Source organism: Conger conger, chromosome 16 (assembly GCF_963514075.1).
Source record: "Conger conger chromosome 16, fConCon1.1, whole genome shotgun sequence".
Classification (NCBI taxonomy): Eukaryota; Metazoa; Chordata; class Actinopteri; order Anguilliformes; family Congridae; genus Conger; species Conger conger.
In genome coordinates, this window is record NC_083775.1 from 8,670,375 (window position 1) to 8,694,845 (window position 24,471).

Genomic DNA, 24,471 nt, shown 5'->3' on the forward strand with positions numbered 1-24,471 from the left:
TAGAAATAAACAAGACATGATCCTCCTGTGTGTTCTCTCTTTCTCTCTCTCTCTCTCTTTCTTTCAGTTTCAAATTGCCTTATTGGCGGGACAACGACAGTCAGTTTGTACATAGAAATACACAAAAACATGGAAAGAACATAACATGCAACAAGTTTGAACACTTGTACGCAGTCTCTCTCCGTTTGCTTGCACATGTAAAAACCAGGGATGTGGGTTCATGTTCTGACAGTTTCCGTGAAGCTTTGGGGTTTGGGGTTTGCCGACAAAGGGAGCAGCCTTCTTCTTTTAAAGGGTGAGTAGGCGACAGGAAGCAGCTCGTTTGATGTGGTCTTAACTATTCAATTCCACAGAATTACGGGAGTTCTCTGAAGATTTCACATTCAGATAAGAACAGAAGACCTGTGGCCAAAAATAACCACAACGACACCTTCCGTACGACAGGCTATTGTTTATTCATGCCAAATTTGACATTCCACTAGAGATACAATACAGTTCATGCAAACAATTAGAAATAGAAAGGGCCCAGGATAGAAGGGAAGACACAGCACCGAGACCCTGTGTAATAGGAAGCTGTCATTGGACGTGAAACTGATGAGTTGGAGCCTAGTGTAGTATGTGTGTGTGTGTGTTAATCTTCCCACTGAGAAGATGAAAAACAACTTCATGGTGACATCACAACGATGTCCAAACCCCTTGTTTAAATGCATTGTGGTGGCACTGACGAAACTTCAACTTCAGAAGAGCTAGGTCCCAACGACAAAATACAGGAAGGACTAATCAAAGTATAATGAACAAATGCCTCTTTGATAAAATAATGAACAAATGCCTCTTCATTAATAAAAGGAAACTGAAATATTCCCCTTTTCTCCCTTTGATTCCCCCCAAAAATACAAGACGGTAGGATCAGAAAATGAAATGGATGTGAAGGTTCCCGCCTCTCTTAAGCCCAAAAGAAAGGGGGCCATCACACCCTGATTGGACGAGAGGGGAATGCACCAGGCTCCTCTCAACTGCCAAATAACTGCCACACCCTGAGATTCAGGTGAATCAAATCACCCTCCAATCAACCCGGGGGAGGTTTACTGTGACTGCACACACAGATTGCACAGATTCAGCGGGAGATGTTGCGGCGCGCGCTCTCCACTGACATATACCCCCCGCCAGAGGGCTCGATTTCCGCAAAGCCAGGTCTACCAAGACCTGAGGCATTGCAGCAACCTGGGGCTGCATCTGAGTCAAAACCGCGGAACGGGAAGGCCAGCAGAGGGATGCTGGGATGGTGAGGGGGTAGAGCGAAGTGAGAACAGGGGAAGGCGTTTAGAGGAGAAAGAGTATCCGTTTCCTTTGGACCACCCTCAATGTCACCCTCCTCCTCCTCCTCCTCCTCCTCCTCCTCCGCATCCTCTTCCTCCTCCTCCTCTTCATTCTCTCCATCCAGCTGCCTGCATCCTGGGTCCTGTCTGGATTCCCCTCCTAGTTGCTTGTAGGAGCAGATTACTTGGAGGGGCGTATCCTGAAGGGGGATATCTACCCCATCATCGCCACCTTCCTGCCCAGAGTGCACCACCACGGATTTATAGCCGATGTACACTGGACAAACCTTCGCATCGTAGGAGCTGGGGCACGTGGAGCAGCTGTCCCCCTGCGCTGTGGGGTCACCGGGATGCTCGCTGGCGAGCAGGGCGGCGATGTGCTTGACTGGGGACACCTCGGCAGTGGAGGTGTCCTCAAAACACGGTGGGACCTCAAAGGATTCTGGGGCAAACACGGGACTCAGCCATTTCTGAACGAGGTAGAACGGAGAGAAGGGAGGCGATTCAATTCACACAAAACGCATGCTCTATTGTGTTATTGTACCAATTCCCCCCTCCTCCATTGAATACATATTAGGCATTTAGCTGGTGACTCATAAAAACCCATTCACTAAAACAAACATCAGTTTATGCTCCAGAGATACAGCAGGCCTTGCAGTGACCTTTGTGATTTACCTGGAAATTCCCTCGATGGACAGAATTTAGCGATAGGAAGTAGGTGGAGGGGGTTGGCACATGGGGCAGTTTCAGCTTGTGAACCCTGAAAAACAACAAACAATGGGTAGGGAGACACAGTGAAATGTGTCCCGTGTCCTTTAGTGAGCATCAAAACCTTCCCCTGACCGCCCGAGAGTACTATCACTGGTGTATCATGAGCGCTGAATGGATGATGTACTGCATGAGTCCCCCCTAAAGCCCCTCCCTGGAGCTCACCAGCCAGCTCTGTGGTGTTTGCAGCCGATCAGGACCAGAAGGACAACAGCGACAGCTACCAGCCCCACAGTCATCTGCAGCTCTGGCCCTGGACCTGGGCCAGACGAGAACTCCTCTGGGAAGGAGACCAAGAGAGAGTGAGGGGGGGGGGGGAAGAGGGGGAGGGAGAGAGTGAGAGAGAGGGAGGGGGGAGAGAGAGGGAGAGGCAGAGTGAGAGAGAGGGGGAAGGAGAAAGAGGGAGAGGGCGAGGGAGAGAGAGATGGAGAGGGGGTTGGGAGGGGGGAATCCGAGTACAGTAGAGAAAGAGAGTGTGCCCTGCTCACCAATTTTAGGCGTCCCAATCGCTGATTTCCAGGACCCAATAGGACTCCAGCTGCTCCACACCCCTTCAACGCCAGAGTCCTTATGCGGCCTGACTCGAACCCTGGCCTGATACCTCAGTCCCATTTTAAGTTTGTGCTCGGTCAGCTCTACAGGCTGTGTGAATATGCTCCTTGTTTCCGCATTCTGAGACAGACACACGGATAGACAGAGAGGTGGGAACTTGAGCTGGAGAGACTGTCAGGCTTCATCTGCAAACCTGCTAATGTCCTGTGACACACATTACATTATACGCTCTTATCCAGAGTGAAGTACAGTTGATTAGACTAAGCAGGAGACAATCCTCCTGGAGCAATGCAGGGTTAAGGGCCTTGCTCAAGGGTCCAATGGCTGTGCGGATGTTATTGTGGCTACACCGGGATTAGAACCACCGACCTTGCATGTCCCAGTCATTTACCTTAACCACTACGCTACAGGCCGCACGCACGCACGCACGCACGCACGCACGCACGCACGCACGCACGCACGCACGCACGCACGCACGCACGCACGCACGCACGCACGCACGCACGCACGCACGCACGCACGCACAGTCCAGTAACACTCCTGTCAGCACCACTCACCTCCCACAGGGGCTCCGACTCTTGTTTGAACTGCAGTTCATACTCGACGGTCTGAGGGCCAAATTTTTGGGGGTGGCTCCAGGAGATGATGTGAGAACCCAAAGAATTGGTGATGACAGGTTTATCAGGGGGGTTCCATTTCACTGCCGAAAACCAATAGTGACAAATGACAGGCCTTTGTTCAGTGTCCATGATCACCAAAGACAGCGAGTACCGAGAATACTTTTCAGTGTGCAAAAACAAAATACATTTAAAAAATAAAGGTTTTACACGCTCTTGTAAATGGTAAAATGGTTAATGGTTGGCATTTATATAGCACCTTTATCCAAAGCGCTGTTCAATTGATACTTCTCATTCACCCATTCATACACACACTCACACACCAACGGCGATTGGCTGCCATGCAAGGCGCCGACCAGCTCGTCAGGAGCATTTGGGGGTTAGGTGTCTTGCTCAGGGACACTTCGACACAGCCCAGGCGGGAGATCGAACCAGCAACCCTCCGACTGCCAGACGACTGCTCTTAATGCCTGAGCCAATGAGACGACTGCTCTTACTGCCTGAGCCATGTCACCCCTATGGATTCGTATTTGTGTAATGAAGCTGAAGCTGTCGAGCTGTCATTCAGAGATGGTTATTTTTCCTGATATGACCCTGATATTAATGTGCTTTCCTAGTTTTTACACCGAGGCACAGTTGATTTTTAGTGAAAGAAGCACTCACCACAGAGATCCGGCTCGTACTCAAAAGTGTCAGCAACCTGATCTCCACATGTTACAGTCATGGCTATTTTGAAGTTATGGAAAAGAATCTAAAGAGAATGCAAAAAGATAGGAGAGTGACCCTGAGAACAGATGCAATGTTTTGCAACAATTTCTCATTTTGCCCTAATAAATGTAATATGCCTGTATTATCTTTGTCAAAATGGACCAAGATATTACCAAGTAATTTCACAAAAATAGGGGAGGATTTTATATTTTAATAATAATAATAATAATAATAATAATAATAATAATAATAATAATATATTTTTTTAAATAATAATAATAATAATAAATCATGATTAATAAATAAATAAATATTAAGTACAATTGATTATTATGTTTTAATGTATTATACTTGTATTATAATACTTAATGTGTAATGTGTAACAATAATTATTATTTAAACAAATACAATAGGTTTAAAAACCTTAGCTTTGGATTGGTTCTGTTCTTATGCAGTTCTGTACACACACAAGCCTTGACACACAAGCATGCCACCATAACCAATGCATTACTCAACAAGTTTATGTAGACACACTAAACTGAGTCATAACTTCTTACTGATTATACTTTTTCCGACAACATGAAAATGTATATTCTATAACGCACCATGTCAAATACAAGATGGCAGCTCCGACCCTCCGTCAGGCGACAGTTGGCCCTGCGTGACGAATGAGCACAAACAATTTAGGCCCTGAGCATTTTTTTAAATAATGTCCTCTTCTGTTGTTCCACAAATAGAGATATACTGGTCACAACTAAAAAAACATGTAAAAATCTGTGTTGTTCCCTTACTCAGACGGGATAGGTAGGTCTGAATAATTTCCATGGAGAACGCAGGGCGCTCTTGAACGAGTTTCTGAGCTGGGCCATGCACAGGTGATGTTTGTGTCGAAGTTGTTGAAGCAAGTCAGGCCTGTGGAAGACATATCATTAGTATATTTACGGCAATTACGCAGAATGAAACCAGACGGAAGGTTTTTCTGGCTTCAGAGCATGAAATGTCCTGGATGAAGGACAAGTTCACGCGGGCATCGCCAATCTCTTGACGTTTCCTTTGACGTTGCGACAGCAACAGGGGGGGGTGGGGGGGGGGGTCAGGGGTCAGCTGAGCGCTCCTCACCCGAGGAACGGCGACACGGATGCTCCTCTGTGTGCTGCAGGTGGCAGGGGGGGCTCTGCACGGCCAGCAGGAGCAGGAGATACACCAGCCCTCCCACCTCCATCGCTGCTCCTACAGACTTTGCAGGGGAGACACAGGAAAGGAATGAGTGGGGCATTAATCATCGCTGTGGAAACCCCCTTGCCTGGGATGCACATTTAAGCGCTGTGTTACATTACATCTGTTTATGAGATGCTGTTTCAATGTAAGGGGACATCTACTCAGTGGCCACATGATGTATACCCATCTAGTACCCGGTATGACCCCCCCTTTTGACAGCCTGAATTCTTTACCACAAGGATTCAACAATGTGCTGGACACATTTTTTTTTTGCTGACTCAACGCCATCACCCAGCTCCTGCATATTATTTTTGGCCATACCACGCCTCACATTCCACCTCATCACATAGGCGCACTATTCACTTCAGCGACTCTGTTCATAGAACCAGCTTGAGATGATGCATTCATTGTGACATGGCACAATATCCTGCTGGAAGTATCCATTTTGAAAAAGGACTGTGGCCATAAAGCAATGAACGGTACATAGTCAGCAACACTTCAGCATGCTCTGGCGTTCACCCTGTTCCTGGAGACCTACTGCCCTAGAGTTTTTTACTCCCACACCTCATTCAACAGCTAGAGATTTACTAATTAGTAGAGCCTCGGTGTGCCAAATAAGGGTTGAAGTTAAAGCCTAAAAGTTGGTAGATCCCCAGGAACAGGTTTGGGCAGCTCTGCCAGACCGCTCTGCACTAGATACCGGACAATCCCAGGAAATTCACAGGCTAGCTGATTCTGATATGCTGGGACCATTAAAGACAAAAATACCCAGTGAACGGCAGTTTTGTTGGCAGAAACGTTGGCGTTGTTAATGAGAGGGGTCAGCGGAACATAGCCAGACTGATTCAAGCTGAAAGGAAGGCGACAGTAAGTCATTACCGGTGGTATGCAGAAGAGCCTCTCTGAAAATACAACATGTCACACCTTGAAGTGGATGGGCGACAGCAGCAGAATACCAATAAGTTAAAATATAGCTGCTAGCTTCCGATTGGTCGGGCCCAAGCTCCAAGGGTGCAGCAGTGTTGGTGGCATAGTTGTATCAATGACATGAGGAACAATATTTTCAGACACTTAAGTGTGCACTGGAATTATGCCACACTTCCCCTTCGATCAATGAAGACGTACACAGTCAAATTATGTTACACCTCCTGTCTCAGCATCATTTGACCTAAAATACATGGTCTGGCAACAGTGTGTAAGATATCAATATTCCTTGTGCAATATACTAGCATAGACACTTAAAGATCATGCTGAATGAATTTGGTATGCATTGGTACGCGGGCCAAAACCAGCCCACCAGATGATTCAAAGTGATGAATTTGCAAAGTGAGAAAATTACATAGAAGACATTGCCGTCCTTCCCATTTGTTGACAGATTAAAACAAATATAATTATCGTTTTTTGTATTGCCAAACATGGGCAAAAATTAATTAATTAATTCAATTTTTATGAATTCAATTTTTGACAGGAACAAAAAAATTTTTTTTTTTTTGTCTGGACAGTGTTCTAAAAGCACTGTACGACAGACATAAACTGCAATTTTACAAAAAAAAGTAACTGATATTCCTAATTTGTCCACTGACAGTCGCACTGTTTTTGTAAGAGTAGTGGTTCCATCTGGTTCCATGAATGGCAATTATCGGCCTTATCGTTATTAAGAGGGTGAGTGAGGGTGAGTTCGTGAAAACATGCATTCTGAAGCTTATTCATAATATTGTTGAAATTACACTCATTTTCTGAAGAAATTTCTGGTCGTTCATAATGTTTTGTAAAAGGATAGTTCATTAAATGTAAACTTTTCATAATGTGCTTGTATTTCTTTGCAGTAAAACAAAACATGCATTCTGAAGGCTGCAGAAATTGTGTGCCCTGAGAAGCGGCAGACTTTTGCCGACATTAGCCTGACGAGGAACACTGCGGCAGATAGGATTTCAGATTTGGACGGCCAAATGAGGCACGCAGTCAAGTCATTTTTTGCATTTTGGGCGGTTGCAATTGATGAGAGCACTGGCATTACAGATGTTGCTCAACTGGCCATATTCATTCGAGGTGTTGATGAGACTTTGACAGTCACCGAGGAGTTCCTTGAGTTGGTGCCTTTGACGGACACCACAACAGGTGGTCAGAATTACAACACGGATGTGGAAATGTATGTAAATTTAAAAAAAAAATTCTAGATCTTGACAAGTTGTTTTGATCATAAAATAAAATACTATCTTTTTTCAGTTCCATATATCTGTAAATAAATGTTTTGTACCCACTGTGATCTGTGAGTTGTAATGCACATGTGTAAATGATAAACTTATTCATAATATTGTTGAAATTACACTCATTTTCTGAAGAAATTTCAGGTTGTCATTTATAGGTTATTTTGCTATTATTTTACTGGTCCAACCCACTTGAGATCAAATTGGGCTGTATGTGGCCCCTGAACTAAAATGAGTTTGACACCCCTGCTCTAGGACAATTATATATGTTCTGGCTCCGCGGTGGTGGAACGAACACCCTGTTGAGGTCAGAACTGTAGAATCTCTCCCCACCTTCAAGCGCAAGCTGAAGACGCATCTCTTCAAGCAGCACCTCTCCCCGTCCCTCCCTACCTCCCTGTGAACCTTAATTGTTGTCTCTGTGATGTGCTTTGTGTATCGGTATTTTTAGTTGGCAAGGTAAGCAGTGTTTGGATAGTTCACTTTGGTCACTTTTGCTCTGTTTGTTTGTTTATTTGTTCTCAAAAAAAAAGGCCCTCGTCCTTTTCTTTGTTGTACAGGTAGCAGTTGAAATTGTACTTCCCTCTAGGGTCTTTCAGCGAACTTATCCCTGGTTATGGGTATGCACTTTGTTGTACGTCGCTCTGGATAAGAGCGTCTGCTAAATGCCAATAATGTAATATAAGCCTCACCTCCTTTTGCCAGCAGGTGGCGCTATGGCTGTGAGCCTTTATTGGTATATGAATGTGATTACACTCAACAATGAACATATTTATAAGTTTCAGCGACATCAGACGATGTGGAATGAAAGTCTACACTTTCCACTTTCCGCTTGCGTGGAGGTACGTGTAAATTATATGCCGCGCTATGGTTTTCACGCATTTGCCTGAAAAAATAATGATTATATTAAAAAATATTAAGAATCCTTACAATTACAATAGGGTCTTGGCAATTACTTGGTGCTTGACCCCTAAAAAGGCTAATACATATCTAATAAAGTGGTCAATACGTGGATATTATAACTAACATTTGAACAATGATACAATTCTGAATTCGTTACATGTATTTGTGTACATGTACATGTATGTATGTTCAAGTGTTGCTACCAAACCTAGTTCACACTTCGTGCGATTTTAGATGTTTTTGGCTTGACTTTGGCAGGCTTATAAAAACCAAAAAGCGTTTTGCGACGATCCAAAAACAATACATTTCAGATGGATCCAAACGAGTAATTAGCCAACTGTAAAAATGCAAAGGTCTTTGGACCTTGCTCGTCAAGTCTCTTCGTGGAAAGTGTGTAGGCTATGATGGCAGGAAATTACAACTTGGTTAGGGACTGTCCAACATGATAAAAAGCATTGTACGCCTCGTAAAATCGTTCTCTATGGTTTCGTTTCACAATTACACCAAAGAAATTACTTTTAGCCGCCTGTGCGTCACCAGTATACCATGTCTTTAAAATGTATTTAATAGCGCTTTGTAATATAGTCTATACGTACTTTACGAGCCAGGCAATATATATTTGTTCTGGTTTAACGTGCGATAAACATAATTACTCTCGCTTTAGGAGTACGCATGAATGGGCATCCTCTTACAACGACCGAGAACAACTATCGGTCGCATTCGCCAACTCGTGTAGAAAGTTCAAAAGCACAGCACCTACGCGAATCCGGGAAGTCATACATTTAATTTGTAGGAGAACTTAACAATTCAAATTCACGATCAACCTTCTTCATTCAAAGCCCGTTCTACCTGTTTCGGACATTTTTTTGTAGTTTGACGGACGCATGAACGTAATAGTGTTGGCTTTATGGTCGATAACCATCTAAACTTAATCATCATCATCATAATAAGGTTCTTACTTGTACTGTAAGATACTTACTTGTACTGTAAGTACTATATATATATATATATATATGACCAGTACAAGTAATATATTCAAGTAAGAATACATATATATATATATAATTTTTTGTTGTTGTTAGTTATTAATCATTTGTTAAAATTGGATGACACCTACCTTGTCGCTCCTCATTTTCCCATAAGTGGTCACTTTCAATCGTTTTACTCTAATACTCTTAATACAGCGGTCCAACAGTCCAGACACCCTGATCCAAAAATGTTCCGGCCAATCTCTGTCGGCTTCTGCCTTTATCTTTTCAGTAATGACACAGACATAGCTAAAAACCACAGGGTCACACTGTGTGTGTGTGTGTGTGTGTGTGTGTGTGTGTGTGTGTGTGTGTGTGTGCGCGCGCGCGTGCGCGCGGAATTAGAAGCCACAGCCCGGCAGAGATGTAATCTCTCCCTCACATATACACATATAGATTCTTGGCACTCTCTCATCTCTGAGGTAAAGGTTAAGAAAGATAAAAAATTAAAAAAACATTTACCCAAAGACTTGGCAGCTTCACCACAGAGATGAATAATTATTATTTGTTCAATTAAATGCAGTCAATTATAGTATATATTTGTGGTTTTGCACAAGCATGTTTTTCACTAAAATTAACCTTCAGTTGCGGTTCATGGTTTGTTCTGTTCCCCTGAAAATGAAAAGAAAAACAACTGGTGATTGAAAACATGAAATGGGACTGGCAAAATCTGTCAAATTTCATAACAACAAGGTGCAGTGTCTCTGAACAGTAAAATGAATCAATATAGACCGAGATACACGTTGTTCTCTCATAAATTGCTTTATCAAATATTACCAATCCAGTGAACTCTACCTGGAAAAAATTTGCATTTTTGCTTCTGTTGTGTGAAGACAGTGAAGGGGTAAAAGCATGTTTCTGATAGTTATACAGATCCTGAAAATGCCATGCTTTCTGTTCCACTGCAAACTGCCCCTTGAAAGTGGACATAACTAGCGGGACCCAAAAATGTTGTTTTGACGACTGCAATGAAGCAATTGTTTTATTTAGTTTTGGCAACATAACATTTACTCACTGATAGTTTTTTCCAGCTCAATTTATTACTTTATAACTTGATTATACAAATATAGCTTTTCGGTCAGTCAAAGTGCAAACTTCAGTTTGGTTAAAGGCATAGCTCTCGGTCAGCAAAATTGCCGAAATTTGACTTGGTTAAAAGTCGATCATTCCGTCCATACAGTTGCTAACTTGAACATGATACACCATTGCAAGCTAAAGAGCCAAGACATTCAGCTTATCCAACAGTTCTGTTTACTGCATAGTACATGATTAGGTGGCCCAGTGAATGGTAAATGGTAAATGGTTGGCATTTACATAGCACCTTTATCTGAAGTGCGGTGCGATTGATGCTTCTCATTCTCCCATTAACAAACACACTCACACTCACACTCACACTCACGCGCCAATGGAGATTGGCTGCCTCGCAAGGCACCAAACCAGCTCGTCAGGAACATTGTAGGGGTTTGGTGTCTTGCTCAGGACACTTCATAGAGCAGCCAATGCTCAGCCTTACACGGCCCACCCTTTGTGGTTGAGGGTTTGAACTTCTGCCTGCGCCGTGGCATTTTCTGACCGGTGAGTCTTCATCTTCCTCTTTTAACGTCTCTGCTTTGTCTACATCCGAATGAAAGAAACAAAATATTGAATGACTTTGTACTTTGCACTCTGTACTTTGTACTCTTTCTATAGAAGCGTGGACCAAATTTTTATAAATGTCATCTACACTCAATGACCACTTTATTAGGTAGACCTATAGACACCAGCTTGTTCGTGCAAATATTTAATCAGCCGATCATGTGGAAGCAATTAAATGCATAAAAGCTTGCAGACATGGTCGAGAAGCTCAGTTGTTTTTCAGGCCAAATGATAGAATGGGGGGAAATGTGATCTCAGTGACTTGGAATGGAATGATTGTTGGTGCCAGATGTGGTGGTTTGAGTATCTCAGAAACTGCTGTTCTCCTGGGATTTTCAATGTTCTTTATAGATAGAACATTAAAAACATACAAAACCAATTGATAATCTATAAAGTACAATACAGAGGGGAAATAATAGAAATGGGTTGGTTTAACTGTCAAACTGTGTCATTACTGCCGTTTCAAGAGTCTTTCGGTCCCAGGTTGAGGATGTGGTTTGATCTCTTTTTAAAATAACAGCACAGCTGAACAGCCATCACTGCTGAGAAAACCCTTTTTTTCTGCTGGGCTTTCATCTTTCATTTTTTAAGACTTTTTTTTCTTTATTCTTTGATCAATCCATTCCTGTGCTGCCATTAAACCTGTGTCATCTCACGGTACTACGTAGCTTGTTTTTTTCTCCTTTACTGATATGGTCATCTGGCAGTGCTTTGCCTGGCATTACTCTTATAGGCTGCACTGGGGGCAGCAGTGCATTATGGTTTGGGAACAGGGTTGTGGTCATTTCCCAAGTGAAACACTCCCATTGTACCCTTGGGAGGAAGGCACTTTAGCTGAACTGCTGCCGTAAATATCCTCATGTACAAATTCATTGTGAATTGTTCAGATGTATTGATGGAATACTTTTATTGCCATCATGTATGACAACTATGTAGTCCTCCATATTAAAAACTAAAATTTTGGCCATTGGTGTAGAGAGAGAAAATACCTTAACAGACATCTACTGCATGTTTAAAACCACCAGTGGAGTTTGACACAAACTGTTATTTCATAATATAGACAGCAGCGCATTTAATGGCACTCAACCCTCATGCCATCCATCCTTCACCCGAAACTTATATTTAAGATGACTCAGTTACCCATTAATTTGCCTTTTGGCCAATAAAACACAAAACTGTGCCAGAATTGCCACCCTGCTGTGTTCTTATGAAGCTTCATAAAATGGCACTCGTGTTTTTGTTTTTGAATTATTGGAGACATCCTGTACAGGAAAACAAGCAGTTTTATACGGTTTTGTTTGTGTTCACATTTCAGCATTAGCACACCGGAGTCATCCAACAATGATCAAAACAGAACTTCCAAAGTTTTTTTTTTTTTATGAGAAATATAATGTAAATATACAGTCCAGTCCAAAACTTTTCCCACATTTTGTTATGTTACAGCCTTATTCCAAAATGGAATAAATTCCTGTTTTTCCTCAAAATTCTACACACAACACCCCATGACAACATGAAAGAAGTTTTTTTGAAATTTCTGCAAATTTATTAAAAATAAAAAACTAAGAAATCACATGTACATAAGTATTCACAGCTTTTGCTCAATACTTTGTTGATGCACCTTTGGCAGCAATTACAGCCTCAAGTCTTTTTGAATATGATGCCGCAAGCTTGGAACACCTATCTTTGGACAGTTTCGCCCATTCCTCTTTGCAGCACCTCTCAAGCTCCATCAGGTTGGATGGGGAGCATCGGTGCACAGCCATTTTCAGATCTCTCCAGAGATGTTCAATCGGATTCAAGTCTGGGCTCTGGCTGGGCCACTCAAGGACGCGCTGTGAATACTTTCCGAATGCACTGTATGTTGCACAATTGCTGTCATTTTGGCTCTGCACTCCAGCACATTGTATCTCCACAGCATTGCATTATCACATATCAATGGGGAAAATGGCACCAAATTCTCTGGCCACAGGCTAGTATCATGTACCTCTTCACTCACTTAGTTCCACAGAGAATCAGAGTAATACAAGTCCTGTAGCGTACTGGTTAAGGCCCTTAACCCTGCACTGCTCCAGGTCTGCTTAGTCTTAGTCTAATCAACTGTATGTCCCTCTGGATAAGAGCGTCTGCCAACCAGCTCACCAGGAGTAGTTGGGGGTTAGGTGTCTTGCTCAGGGACACTTCGACACACCCAGGGCGGGAATCAAACCAGCGATTCTCCAGATGACTGCTCTTACCTCCTGAGCTAATGTCGGAGAGGCCTGGCATCTTGGCTATGGAGTCGCCAATGACAAAGTTGAAAGAGTGATGTCAGGAGCCTGGTGGCTGGGCTGGATTTGCCAGAGTTGGGTGGGGCTCGGTGTGCACATGGATCCAGGCATGTGAGGTGCCGGCTGTCGGGTTTGGGGGCGTGATGCAGCTGTTTCCTTAATGAAGCCGGGCTTAAAAGAAGCAGGTAAGGGGCAGACGCGAGAGAGACGCTTGTCGGTTATTTTTCAGTTGGTTGTGTTTGGGGTTTTTTTTCTTTTCTTTCTGGGTTTTTTTGGTTTAGGCTGTCTCCCGCATTGGCGGAGGTTAGCTGGCTGGCAGCCCCGGAAGAATGTGGACACCACGTGCGATACTGCTCTTAAGCGGGACCAGCGCTGGGCGATTCTGGAGGAGCGGCGCTGTGTGGAGCCGGACTGGTGCCGTGGCAGCCGATTGTTTAGGGGTTGGGTTTTCTTTTTTGTTTTTTGTTTTTGGAAGTAGAGGCCCAGCACAGCGGTGGGGGCCAACTACATCCCCTCTAAAGTTATTGTGGTGTTGGTGTGTGAGGAAGTGAAAGGTGTGAGTGCGTGTGCGAGACCCCGCCCGTTTTGGTTGACTTCCCCTTTGAGTGGGGTTTCTTCCCCCCACCCCCCACCCCCCCCCCCCTGGGTGGGGGGACACTGGAGTGCTGTTTGGTCACTGGGGAGTTCAGCAGTGATTGCCTTTGTGTGTTGTGTGACGGGTTTGTGCGCTCTACCTGTGCCGGGCTCTGGGTACAGGAGAGGAGAGAGGAGAGTTGGTGTAGGAGTAGGAGTAGTGGGGAAGTCGAAGGGGGGTGGGGTTGGTGCGAGTTGCGGCGGCGCTGTGTTTTTTGTAGAAACAATAAAATAAAGCTTTTGCCCTTTACCTGCTTCGTTCTGAGCTCCTTGTGGTGGGTGTGTTCTGCATAAGAACAATAGGAACCCCTGGAGGGGGCGGGAGTCAGCTGGTGCTTTTCCTGCTCCCGGCAGTGACGTAATCACTTGGGCTAGACAAAGACTGTTTGAAAACGGGGTATCGCAAAGAACCCGAAAACGTATTGCATTCATCACTTCATTGGTAATCACTTAAAGTTTTGTGTCTCGCGAGGGTGAAGAGTTGGGACGACAACACATACAAAGTTCAGTAATATAGTAATGAATCCAAATCCCATAAATGGTTTATTATGCTATGAGAAACGACTTGCAGATTCTAAAAAAAAATTTTTTTTTAAACCGGACAGCCACGTCAATGCTCCTCTATCTCCTACCATCTGAGGCATAAGGATGTGGCAATAATCAGATCGTTCATCCACGGCAGAACGGGAAATGCAGCAATATCATGATGATCTGGAAAGTTTCTGAGAAGAACGCAATTCTGGGAATCGCCATCTACTCCACATTCCCGAGAACAGCAGTCACCACAAGCGCAGGCTGACCGCTGTAGGCTAAGAGTTGTTTTTGATTTTGGAGATTGGCGACTCCGATGTTGTGCAATGCGGATAAATGTCCAACAGGACCGTTTCACTGCAGCAGCCGCCCAGACTGGCTGACAAGAGCCCAGATGACCATGAGATCACTGGTGACACCTCCGGTGCGCTCGCATTCAGAGATCCAGGTCATGCCATCAGGCAATAAAGCGCGCTTTTATCCAAAAATCAATTTGTAAGCTGAACGAGCACTCACAAATTAACACACCTTCCACCAGAGGTAATGAGTGAAATCAGCAGGTGAAGTGATTGGTTGGTTGGTAAACCTGCATACTTTTGGCCCTCCTGTGTCACATAATTGTGTGTGCAGAGCAGTGGTCCCCTCTCCTCGTCCTAGATAGCTGCAGGGTCACCTGGCTTGTGTTGTTATTTTGCACTTAATTGATTAACGCACCTCACCAGGGCTACGTTCAGCCTTGACAAAACTTTAGCGAAACGTGTATTTAAACAGAAACAGTGACGCATTGAACATCCTGTTGGAAACTGTGGGCGGACCGACTGGCGTATGGTGTCTGAGAATTCGTTCTTAAAGCGTAGGTCTTCGTCATTATTGACTCAAAACCTGTAGCTCAATGTTGTACACAATTGAGATGAAACGCAGAAACGGCGGCTCTCCACTGTTGAAGAAAGTGCACACTTCAGCTCAGCGGTTCTGAAACTACTCTGGGACTCCTGGTTTTAGTTATTTCCATAATTCCAGCCAACGATTATTGTATCAAATTGTTAGATATTCTTGATCAGGCACGGTCTTAAGGCCACACTATGTTAGAAATAGCATTTTGCATATTCATACTTTTAGCCAATTAGTCTGATTAACCTTCTGTAACCTGTGATATGGCAGAAGATTCTGGAAATAGACCAATTGCTTACAAATGAGTGACACCTGGGTGGGGGATGTCATGAAGTGGGATTACGGAGCTAGCTGGATAAATTCAGAGTAAAACCCGGAATAGCCGTTTTGACATCAGTCCATGTTCGGGTGTCGCAAGGATTCTGGGTTTTACTGTGAATTTTGCGATATACGCCGCTGATGCCATACGCATACGGCCTGCTTCCTGGCTCAGGCAGTAAGAGCAGTCGTCTCATTGGCTCAGGCAGTAAGAGCAGTCGTCTCATTGGCTCAGGCAGTAAGAGCAGTCGTCTGTCAGAGGGTTGCCGGTTCGATCCCCCGCCCGGGTTGTGTCGAAGTGTCCCTGAGCGAGACACCTAACCCCCAAATGCTCCCGACGAGCTGGTCGCCGCCTTGCATGGCAGCCGATCGCCGTCGGTGTGTGAGTGTGAGTGTGTGTATGAATGGGTGAATGAGAAGCATCAATTGTACAGCGCTTTGGATAAAGGCGCTATATAAATGCCAACAATTTTCCATTCCTCTGTGGGTATATGTCCATTAAAACTGACAAGTACTGCTTGCATTCAAACGAAATGCAAACTTTTTTTTATTATAAAATAACAAAATACATTAACTTCCTCCCAAATGCGCGGACAATAAAGGCTAAATTAACTGAAACATGGCGCGATCTCCCGATCTCCGTACCGTGGATTAGTTAACACAACCCAGGCGCATGGGGCGGAAGTGCATCCGGCATGTATACCAATAGATTGAAAACATAATTGTAAATGCAATTTACATTGGATACATTTATAGATATAGACACTTGAGGATTTAATCTAAGATGTGGCAGTGTAAAATATACTATTTAACTTAATTAAAAAAAAATTAAATAATTAATCCTTCAAAAAGATTTTGGTAGGCATTTGTCTTGGCTGAAAAACTGTACATTTTGGGGGTTTGGTGCCCCCCAGTGGGGAGAAAAGAATCTCCATCCGGATCGTTTAGTGCGGATTTTCTCTTAAATTTGCATTCGCGATGACTTTTTAATTGAAGACCAGTCACAGCCATCGACATAAAGTTTTCAAACAGTAGAGCAGATTGTGCTCTACCTAAAATCCTTCCCCAATGAATCACACCCATGTTAATGTTCCTTAGTAACAGGATGACATGCAGAAGACGTATACATTTTTAATATTGTCTTTAATTTGAGAATTCACACAATTGGATAATTTTGAAGACACAAATACTGACTTGCTAAAACAATAAAAGGTCTATAACTCTCCATATTTATATATATATATACACATACACACATGTACATGTGCCCTGTGCGGTCCCACTCGAGCAACGCTCCTTGGTCCTTCCGTCTTCCTTGGCACGCGTTCCCCTCTGTTGAGCACTTTTCCCAGTACCGTGGCGTGGACTAAAAAGGTCAGAGGTCACACACCAGCCCTATGTCGGGGCAAACTTTTTGGCTTGTGCTCTCACCCTCTTCTCGTAGTCCATCCTGTTCTGACTGGAAAAGGGGCAAACGCAAACGTGTGAAGCGCGCGGGGGGGGTGTCCCGTCTGAACACGCTCGCATCGACTCGTTGTCACGGCGAAAAGAGGAATTCCACACTCACCAGTATATTGTGTAAGCCTCGGCCTGGGCAGGGTCCTGTATGTTGGGCTCATTCAGCAGCTCCTGGATACCCAGCAAGATCTGCAACGACACACGCGCACACACGATAAGGCCGAATTGTACACAAAGCACACATTATACGATACACATCGTATCGTTTCGGGTCCTTATAATAAAGCGAGTGCATCGATGACTGAGGGCGTGAACGAAAACAAGCAGTGGAAATCCTATGGGCAACAAAGAGCCACAGCGTGCCTGGAAAAGTGGCCCTACAGTGAATTTGGCTCAGCCGGGAGCACCTTGCCTGGTCCCAGGCTTGCACCTGACACTGTCTGACCTGCTTGATGGTGATGGCCGGCCTCCAGTCCTTGTCTTCCTCCAGGATGGACAGACAGACGGTGCCAGACGGGTACACATTTGGGTGAAAGATGGGTGGTTCAAACTTGCCTGGGTTTGGGGAGAGGAGAAAAAAAAAAAAAAAAAAAAGCACACATTTACTTAACTTTTACTAAAAGTTTGTTACATATGAATCTATCCCAAAAAAGCACTTCTGTAGTAATAAATTATGACTTAAGGCAGGCTTCTGTAAGCCTTCTGACCTCTCCCATTAAAATGACCTTTTCGCCCACAGAACAGCCGCTTGCTGGCTGTGCACAAAAATCCCAGGATCTGAGATACGCACACCACCATGTCTGGTACCTAGAATCATTTAACGGCAAAAATCACTTCAATTACATTTCTTCCCCATTCTCATGACTTAACCTCTTGACTGTGTCTGCATGCTTTTCTGCATCGAGTCGCTGCCACATGATGGGCTGAAGACAGAGCGCAGTCCATAAGTGCAGCACATTGGATTTGAAATGAAGCAATGTATATGAGGTTATACAGGGAGTGCATAATTTTAACCAGGTGTGTTGGCGGGCCGTTCCACTAGACGCTAGGTAATTTGTTATTCCTTTTAAGCGATTTTAGCCAATAGGTGTGCGCAGAACGAAGCTCCGTCCCAGTTGGTTATGTTATGTTTCAGCCCGTCCCAGTCTGCTCTCTCCCTCGAAGACACCCCCTGCGACATGGGCCTCCACGGTGCCGGAACCCCCCCAACCTCTGATACCCCCCGCTGACCCCGGGACTTTGCGGTCACAGGGGGGGGGCTATGGAACTGCCAGTCTGCCACTCAGAAGGCTGACTTCATCCCCGCATACGCCTCCCTCCAGTCCCTACAATTCCTTGCCCTAACTGAGATTTGGATCACACCTGACAACACTGCCACTCCCGCTGCCTTCTCATCCTCCTTCTCCTCCTCCTACCCTCTCCGGCCGTGGCGGTGGTAGTGGTTTGCTAATCTCCCCCTCAAGGAAATTCTCTGTTCTCCCCCTCTCTGACCTTTCCATATCCACTTTTGAGTACCATTCCACTAAGCTCTTTATTGCTGTTGTCTATCGTCCTCCAGGGCCCCTGGGAAGCTTCCTTGATGAACTAGACACCCTTCTCAGCTCCTTCCCTGAGGATGGCACCCCACAGATCCTCCTCGGAGACTTCAACATCCACCTTGAAGCCTCCCAGGCTGCTGCCTTCCACCCGCTACTCCACTCCTTCGACCTCTCCCTGCAACACTCTCCTCTAACCAAGTCCTAGACCTTGTCTTCGTGAGGAACTGCTCATGCTCCGATTTCACGGTTACCCCTCTGCATACATCTGATCACCACTTCATCTCATTCTCCCTCCCTCTTCCTCCCCATCCTCCTCCCTCTTCCTCCCACCCACACTTCCTCAGCCCGCCTCTCAGCCTCTTCCTTTGCCACCACTGTCACCGCCTTTCTCCCCCCTTTCAAATCCTTCCCCAAACTCCCCAATGACTCTGCATCTGCCACCCTCCTTTCAACTCTCCCCTCTTCCTTTGACTCTCTCTATCCCCTTGTCTCAAGGCCACCTCACACATCCCCTCCCAGTCCTTGGATATTGGCTGTGTATAAAAAGGGATGCAATTCCAAAAGTATGGATGTAAATACCCTCAAATTAAAGGTGCTCTGAAATTGTAGCTCTGGCCAAATATTCAGACTGTGTACTGTGTACTGTGCACTGTGTACTTGCATGAAGAAAATTTTTTTTAAAAGAATTAATTAATTAATTAATTTGATTTTTTAAAAAAGAGTGTACATTATAGAGAGAGAATTGTCAGTAGGAGACTAATTCCTGGTGCACGGTTGGAGCCCAATACTCCTTTCCATTAAATTGAGCTCTACTGAATTGGCACGGTGTCCAGCATGGTCTGAACTGAGACTGGGGGAACGGACAGACATTACATTTTTGGTTACGAGCTTTGGAATTGCAGTTAGTCTTCACACATCTTTTATTTAGATTTTTTTTTTTAATATATATATTTCTCATACTGTCCAGGACCCTTGCGTGGAGACGGCACTCACATTTCGGAGGAGAGGAAGGGTAGTCGTCTTTAAACAGCATCCTCAGTTTGTACTGGCCTCCTTCCCATAGGGTCTGCAAAATTCAAAGAATTGGCAGGTTTCATTTGCCCAACTCACACCTGAGAAGCCATTATACTTGCCTAAAACTGGAGTAGGGCTGCACGATATGAGGAAAATATGTAATACGCGATAACGTTGTTCGATATTGCGATGACGATATGACTTGCGATAAACAAATATTGAGGTGTGTTCTAATGTCTTTCTGCTTTAGGTGTATGGCTAACATAGACCCCAGAATTGCCTATGCCCACTGAATAAGAAATTAAATACATTATTTCCAACATGCTTTTATTGAACAAATAGCACATGAACAGCCAATCAATTGAACAGAACATCCGTTTAAATAAACACTATTCATCGAAGTTCAAGCAGTCTATTGCAAAGCGTTTCCCCCGTGTTCATTTCTCGATGACAGTAAATATACAATTTATTGTGCAGCCCAAAACTTCAGCCAACAGCCAACTGGTTTGGCCAAAGAGAAAGAAGCCTGCAAATACAGCTGAAAGCTATTTGCCAATGCTCACAAGCTTGCCCGTACTTCCGCTAAGCAAGAGTTCATCCCCAAGGAAACTGAAGCAGTTGGAATGTGTGTTGGTGGCCTTTCACTGAGAGGTGAAACTGCACATTATTTTAACAATCATCAAGCGATCCGCTAAAGCAGCGGTCCTCACTCCCGGCCCTGGAGTGCCGCAGGGTGTGCTGGCTTTCCTTGTCACTCGGTTGATCAACGAAAAGTAGTTAATTACACCGTTAACTTGCGTGGCTTTGTCCCCTGCGTCTGAAGCGGATGCTTGTTTTAGGGTGACAACGAAAACTAGCACACCCTGCGGGTACCGGGAGTTAGGACCACCGCTCTAATGGTCTGGTTGGAAGTCACCTGTGAAATGCACTGACGGCCATGAACTGTACGTCAGCCATTTTGTCGCACCACTCACCCCCTTCTTCCCTGGAACGGCACATTCCCAGTTCATGAGGTTGAGGGTGCCATCGGGGTTCTTGGTGGGAACGGCAACAAAACCCTGGATTGGTTGAAAGGACGCGACGACAACAAGGGGATAAGAGAGTGATTAACTGATTGGCTGATAGCTGTCAACTAAAAGCCTGGGCTCATTCAAATCCCTCTTTTTCCTTTCTTTTCTGCTTTTCTCGCCCCCCTGGCTCCACCCATCAGGAGAGGCGAGGAAAGGATTAAAGAAAAAAGACAGGGAAGTCGAGAGAGCGTGAATTGGGCAAATCGAAAGCCCTCGCTCCTTCAAACATCGGTTGGAAGCCACGTCAGTTTCAGACGTGGTAGATGGGGAGAGGCGGATCCACAGGTTGATCATTCATACAAGTATGTATGTATAAATGATACGCATGTCATTTATATGCATGTCAAAACAATAATAATAATTTTTTTAAAAACTTCTGCTGATGTTTTCTTGCTCAAAAAGAAAGATTGGGAGTTCCTAACTTCTACTTCTAGCTCCGAGAAGGAACATTTAACAAGTTGGAACGTCCGTAAAGATGGCGGACCTCAATGGATTTCTGGGTCAGGAGACGGGGGAAGAAAAAAATAAAAATAAAGCCATTGGAATGAGCCCCCCGGCCAAATGTGTTTGGGGAACATATCCTATAAAGGCAGGGTCAGGAACAAATTCAAAACACAATACTTACAAAAGGGTGGTCTTTTCTCCAGGCCTTGCGCTCTTGCGACAGTCTACTCAGAGCGATTCCTGACATGACCACACATGAACACCGTCCTGCGGAGGCAACACAGCTTCGTTTTAGAATGAGCAGAAAGCTAACCTATCTGGATCCGTTAGACATGTGGTCCTTATTCCTGGTCCCGGAAAACCATGGGGCGTGCTGGCTTTAAATGGTAAATGGTTGGCATTTATATAGCGCCTTTATCCAAAGCCCTGTACAATTGATGCTTCTCATTCACCCTTTCACACTCACACTCACACTCACACTCACACTCACACTCACACTCACACTCACACTCACACTCACACACCGACGGCGATTGGCTGCCATGCAAGGCGGCGACCAGCTCGTCAGGAGCATTTGGGGGTTAGGTGTCTTGCTCAGGGACACTTTGACACAGCCCGGCCAGGGGATCAAACCGGCAACCCTCCGACTGCCAGACGACTGCTCTTACCACCTGAACCAGGTCGCCCCATGTTGTTACTCTGCACTTAATTCAGGGGTGTCCAATCTTATCCAGAAAGGGCCGGTGTGTGTGCAGGTTGTTGTTTTAGCACAGGACTAAGACAGCCGATTCTACTCATCACGGTCTTGATTAAAGACCATGATTAGTTCATTAGTATAATCAGGTGTGTTGCTGCTGGGTTAAAACCCACGCCCACGCTGGCCCTTTTAGGATAAGATTAGACACCTCTGACTTAATTGATCAATTAAGGCCTCACCTGGTTTCTTGGATCTGACTTGGTTGCTGATATTAAGGGAAAAAAAACAAAAAACAACACACCCTGCAGCTCTCCAGGACCAGGAGTGAGGACAACTGGGTAGATCAGGGCTGGCCAAGCCTGTCCCTAGAGTTCATTAAACCCTATTTCGATACACCTAATTCTATTGCAAGTCAACGGAATCGCTTTGTTGGAGTTGGTTTGCGCTGAGTAAACAGCTATTTTTACTTCGGTCCATGTTCCATATTTGAAAGGGTTACAGGTTTTACTCAGGGCAAATGTCAATCTTGGTGAGTTTGCCAGTGAAATAGCCGCTTGGTGTCTAAGTATGGGACGAAAACAAAACCCGACACCATATCGGCCATTTTCGGATAAAACTGGACACTCCTGGTTCAGGGCTTTAGTGCAGTAAGTTAGTTATAATACTCGGTCCTGGGAGCCGATGTATGCTGGTTTTCGTTCTAATTGTACTCGTAATCCCAGAATTTTAACAAGATGATTTTTTTTTTGGATCTGATCTGTTTAGATGGATTATTTACCCACTTAAACCATATTATGTCGGAAATAGCTATGCATGCGACGAAGAATGAAAGTACCACACAACGTTGTTTAGCTAACTTAGCTAGCTGGCAACAACGCGGTCATATATAGATAAAGGCTGCAGCCTTGCTATCCGATTCTGGGCGATACGATTACTGATTGCCAGACGTTGCGAATAAATTAGGTTGCTAGCGTAGATAACGTTAGCTAGCTCGCCAACGTCAGTAAGCTGCAATTGTACTCAAGTTAGCACTATTCTCATGAAACACAAAATTAAGTTGCCCTTTAAAATATCGACTACATTAAGAAAATGGATAGTTAGCTAACTATAGGTAAATTAGCTATTATTATTGACCACAAGATTGCCAATCAACGTTTGCTAGCTATACTAGGCTAATTAGCTAGCGAAATGTACTAGGCTATAGCGTTAGACTAGCCAACACTAGCGAGTTGGATAGATTCAGGTAACGTTCGCTGTGATCTTACTTTAGAAACGATGCAGGGTAACTTGTGTAGCTGCTGATGCAATCGGCCGATCCTCACGTATTGTCCAGTTGCAGTTAAGTACGCACACTGTCAAAATCGACTAAGTAACATTAACGACACGACTACTATTCCGGAGTTGAACACAACGCTCATACGAAGCTCAAAAACAAAAACTTCAGGACCCCAATTTGTTTTCTTTCAAAGGACCTTCAGGCATTAATGCAATCAACCTCGCTTATGCCATATCGCCGGCCATTTTTGTTGTGTGTAGTGAATCAATATCCCTCGATGGATTTGTGTTTGTAATTCATTTATAATCAATGATTGCACATATATGCGGTAAATAATATTATCCCAATATATATTTCCCGGAGGCTACAGTGAAAGAAGGGAAGGCTTTAAGACTGTCAGTGTGTTATGTCGCATGCACGATTTATGAAGTTGCTGCCACTCTCAAAATGGCGCCGAGATACATGTATATGTCTATGGTTTTACCTGCCCTCAACTATACAAGGGCTCCAGTTTGTTGCATGTTGCTTTTCTCATCCATTACAGCTCATACTCGTATCGAATTGGTCTATACATGAAATATTGTATATCTTAGCCAATTGCTGGCAAGTTCGCGATTGTGCGAAGAGAAAATAAGATGTATTTCAGACATTAGGTATGAATTCCCGCTTTATTTTAAACTCGCAATGGACTGAGATGTTGCATGATATGACTCGTTTCATCAACCACAAAACTATTTTGTTTACAGAAATTATTTCTTTACAACTTAATAATTCACATGCGATTCGTTAAGGTAGAGTTCCTTACAACAAATCAGGCATTTTGCAGACTACCTTTGTAACATTGAAACCGGATGGAACTGGTTTGCTACCAAATACAAATAGTTCTGCCTCAGCTACTATGGATTGCACTTCATGATGTGTTTTTCAAATCTTTAAATCTATTTTAGGGGTAGATTAAAAAATATATTAAAAAATTCAATGTTGTAAGTCAGTGTTATTAAACTCAATTGCTTTCAATTACCAGTTGTGATCTTGCACCTTAAAGGGTTAAATACCAGACATTGTATTGTTATTTTCGAAACATTATTATTATTGTTATTGTTATTATCATCATCATCATCATGAATAGCCTTTATTGTTGGAGAGATACGTGGATTAGAGAATTATGGGGGGTTGGTGTTAGTTTCTGACATACTCCTGCACAGATTGCATTCCTTAGCGTTTGACGTTGAATGGCAGCCATTCAAAAGAACAAGAAATACAGTAAGAGTAAGTACAGACAAAGGAAAAGCAAAGGGTCGGCAAACAGCTTTGACAAGTAGTAGCAAAGTGTACTACTGGTGTAACCAATAAGGATTTTCGTGGTATTGCTTTGCTAGCTT

The 24,471-nt window shown here is 44.2% G+C and overlaps 3 protein-coding genes across 5 annotated transcripts in view; all 3 read right to left on the minus strand.

The window, feature by feature from the left end:
• Positions 1-24,471, minus strand: part of LOC133114291 (large ribosomal subunit protein uL3) — a 294,631-nt gene that overhangs the window by 108,311 nt on the left and 161,849 nt on the right. The gene's annotated exons all lie outside the window — the stretch shown is intronic.
• LOC133114299 (interleukin-21 receptor-like) lies at positions 437-9,564 on the minus strand. Its single transcript, XM_061223555.1, has 10 exons — positions 9,407-9,564; positions 5,081-5,198; positions 4,753-4,873; positions 4,567-4,618; positions 3,917-4,004; positions 3,194-3,336; positions 2,573-2,756; positions 2,250-2,364; positions 1,992-2,076; positions 437-1,786 (listed from the first exon to the last, which is right to left on the minus strand). Exons 1-10 carry the CDS (start codon positions 9,419-9,421, stop codon positions 1,115-1,117), a joined length of 1,593 nt encoding a protein of 530 aa, XP_061079539.1. The 5' UTR covers positions 9,422-9,564; the 3' UTR covers positions 437-1,114.
• LOC133114300 (SUMO-conjugating enzyme UBC9-like) lies at positions 16,719-23,284 on the minus strand. Of its 3 annotated transcripts, none has more exons than XM_061223557.1 (7): positions 23,079-23,284; positions 21,298-21,383; positions 20,577-20,660; positions 19,582-19,654; positions 17,496-17,605; positions 17,160-17,239; positions 16,719-17,051 (listed from the first exon to the last, which is right to left on the minus strand). In XM_061223557.1, the coding sequence occupies exons 2-7, from the start codon at positions 21,361-21,363 to the stop codon at positions 16,988-16,990; spliced, it is 477 nt and encodes a 158-aa protein (XP_061079541.1). In that variant the 5' UTR covers positions 21,364-21,383; positions 23,079-23,284; the 3' UTR covers positions 16,719-16,987. The 3 variants fall into 3 exon arrangements, with proteins under 3 accessions (XP_061079541.1, XP_061079540.1, XP_061079542.1); XM_061223556.1 differs by lacking the exon at positions 23,079-23,284 and adding an exon at positions 21,785-21,910; XM_061223558.1 differs by lacking the exon at positions 23,079-23,284 and adding an exon at positions 21,643-21,770.

Bases quoted from the DNA above. Each gene is read 5' to 3' on its own strand.
- LOC133114300 (XM_061223556.1), bottom strand. From the start codon at position 21,806: ATGGGGCGACCTGGTTCAGGTG. The intron at 21,384-21,784 runs GTAAGAGCAGTC...TTGCCTCCGCAG, and splicing joins GGGGCGACCTGGTTCAGGTG to GACGGTGTTCATGTGTGGTC. The intron at 17,052-17,159 runs GTGAGTGTGGAA...CCCCTTTTCCAG, and splicing joins GAGGCTTACACAATATACTG to TCAGAACAGGATGGACTACG.
- LOC133114299 (XM_061223555.1), bottom strand. The intron at 4,619-4,752 runs GTAAGGGAACAA...TTCGTCACGCAG, and splicing joins GACCTACCTATCCCGTCTGA to GGCCAACTGTCGCCTGACGG. The intron at 2,757-3,193 runs GTGAGTGGTGCT...TGTCTGTCTCAG, and splicing joins AGTCGGAGCCCCTGTGGGAG to AATGCGGAAACAAGGAGCAT.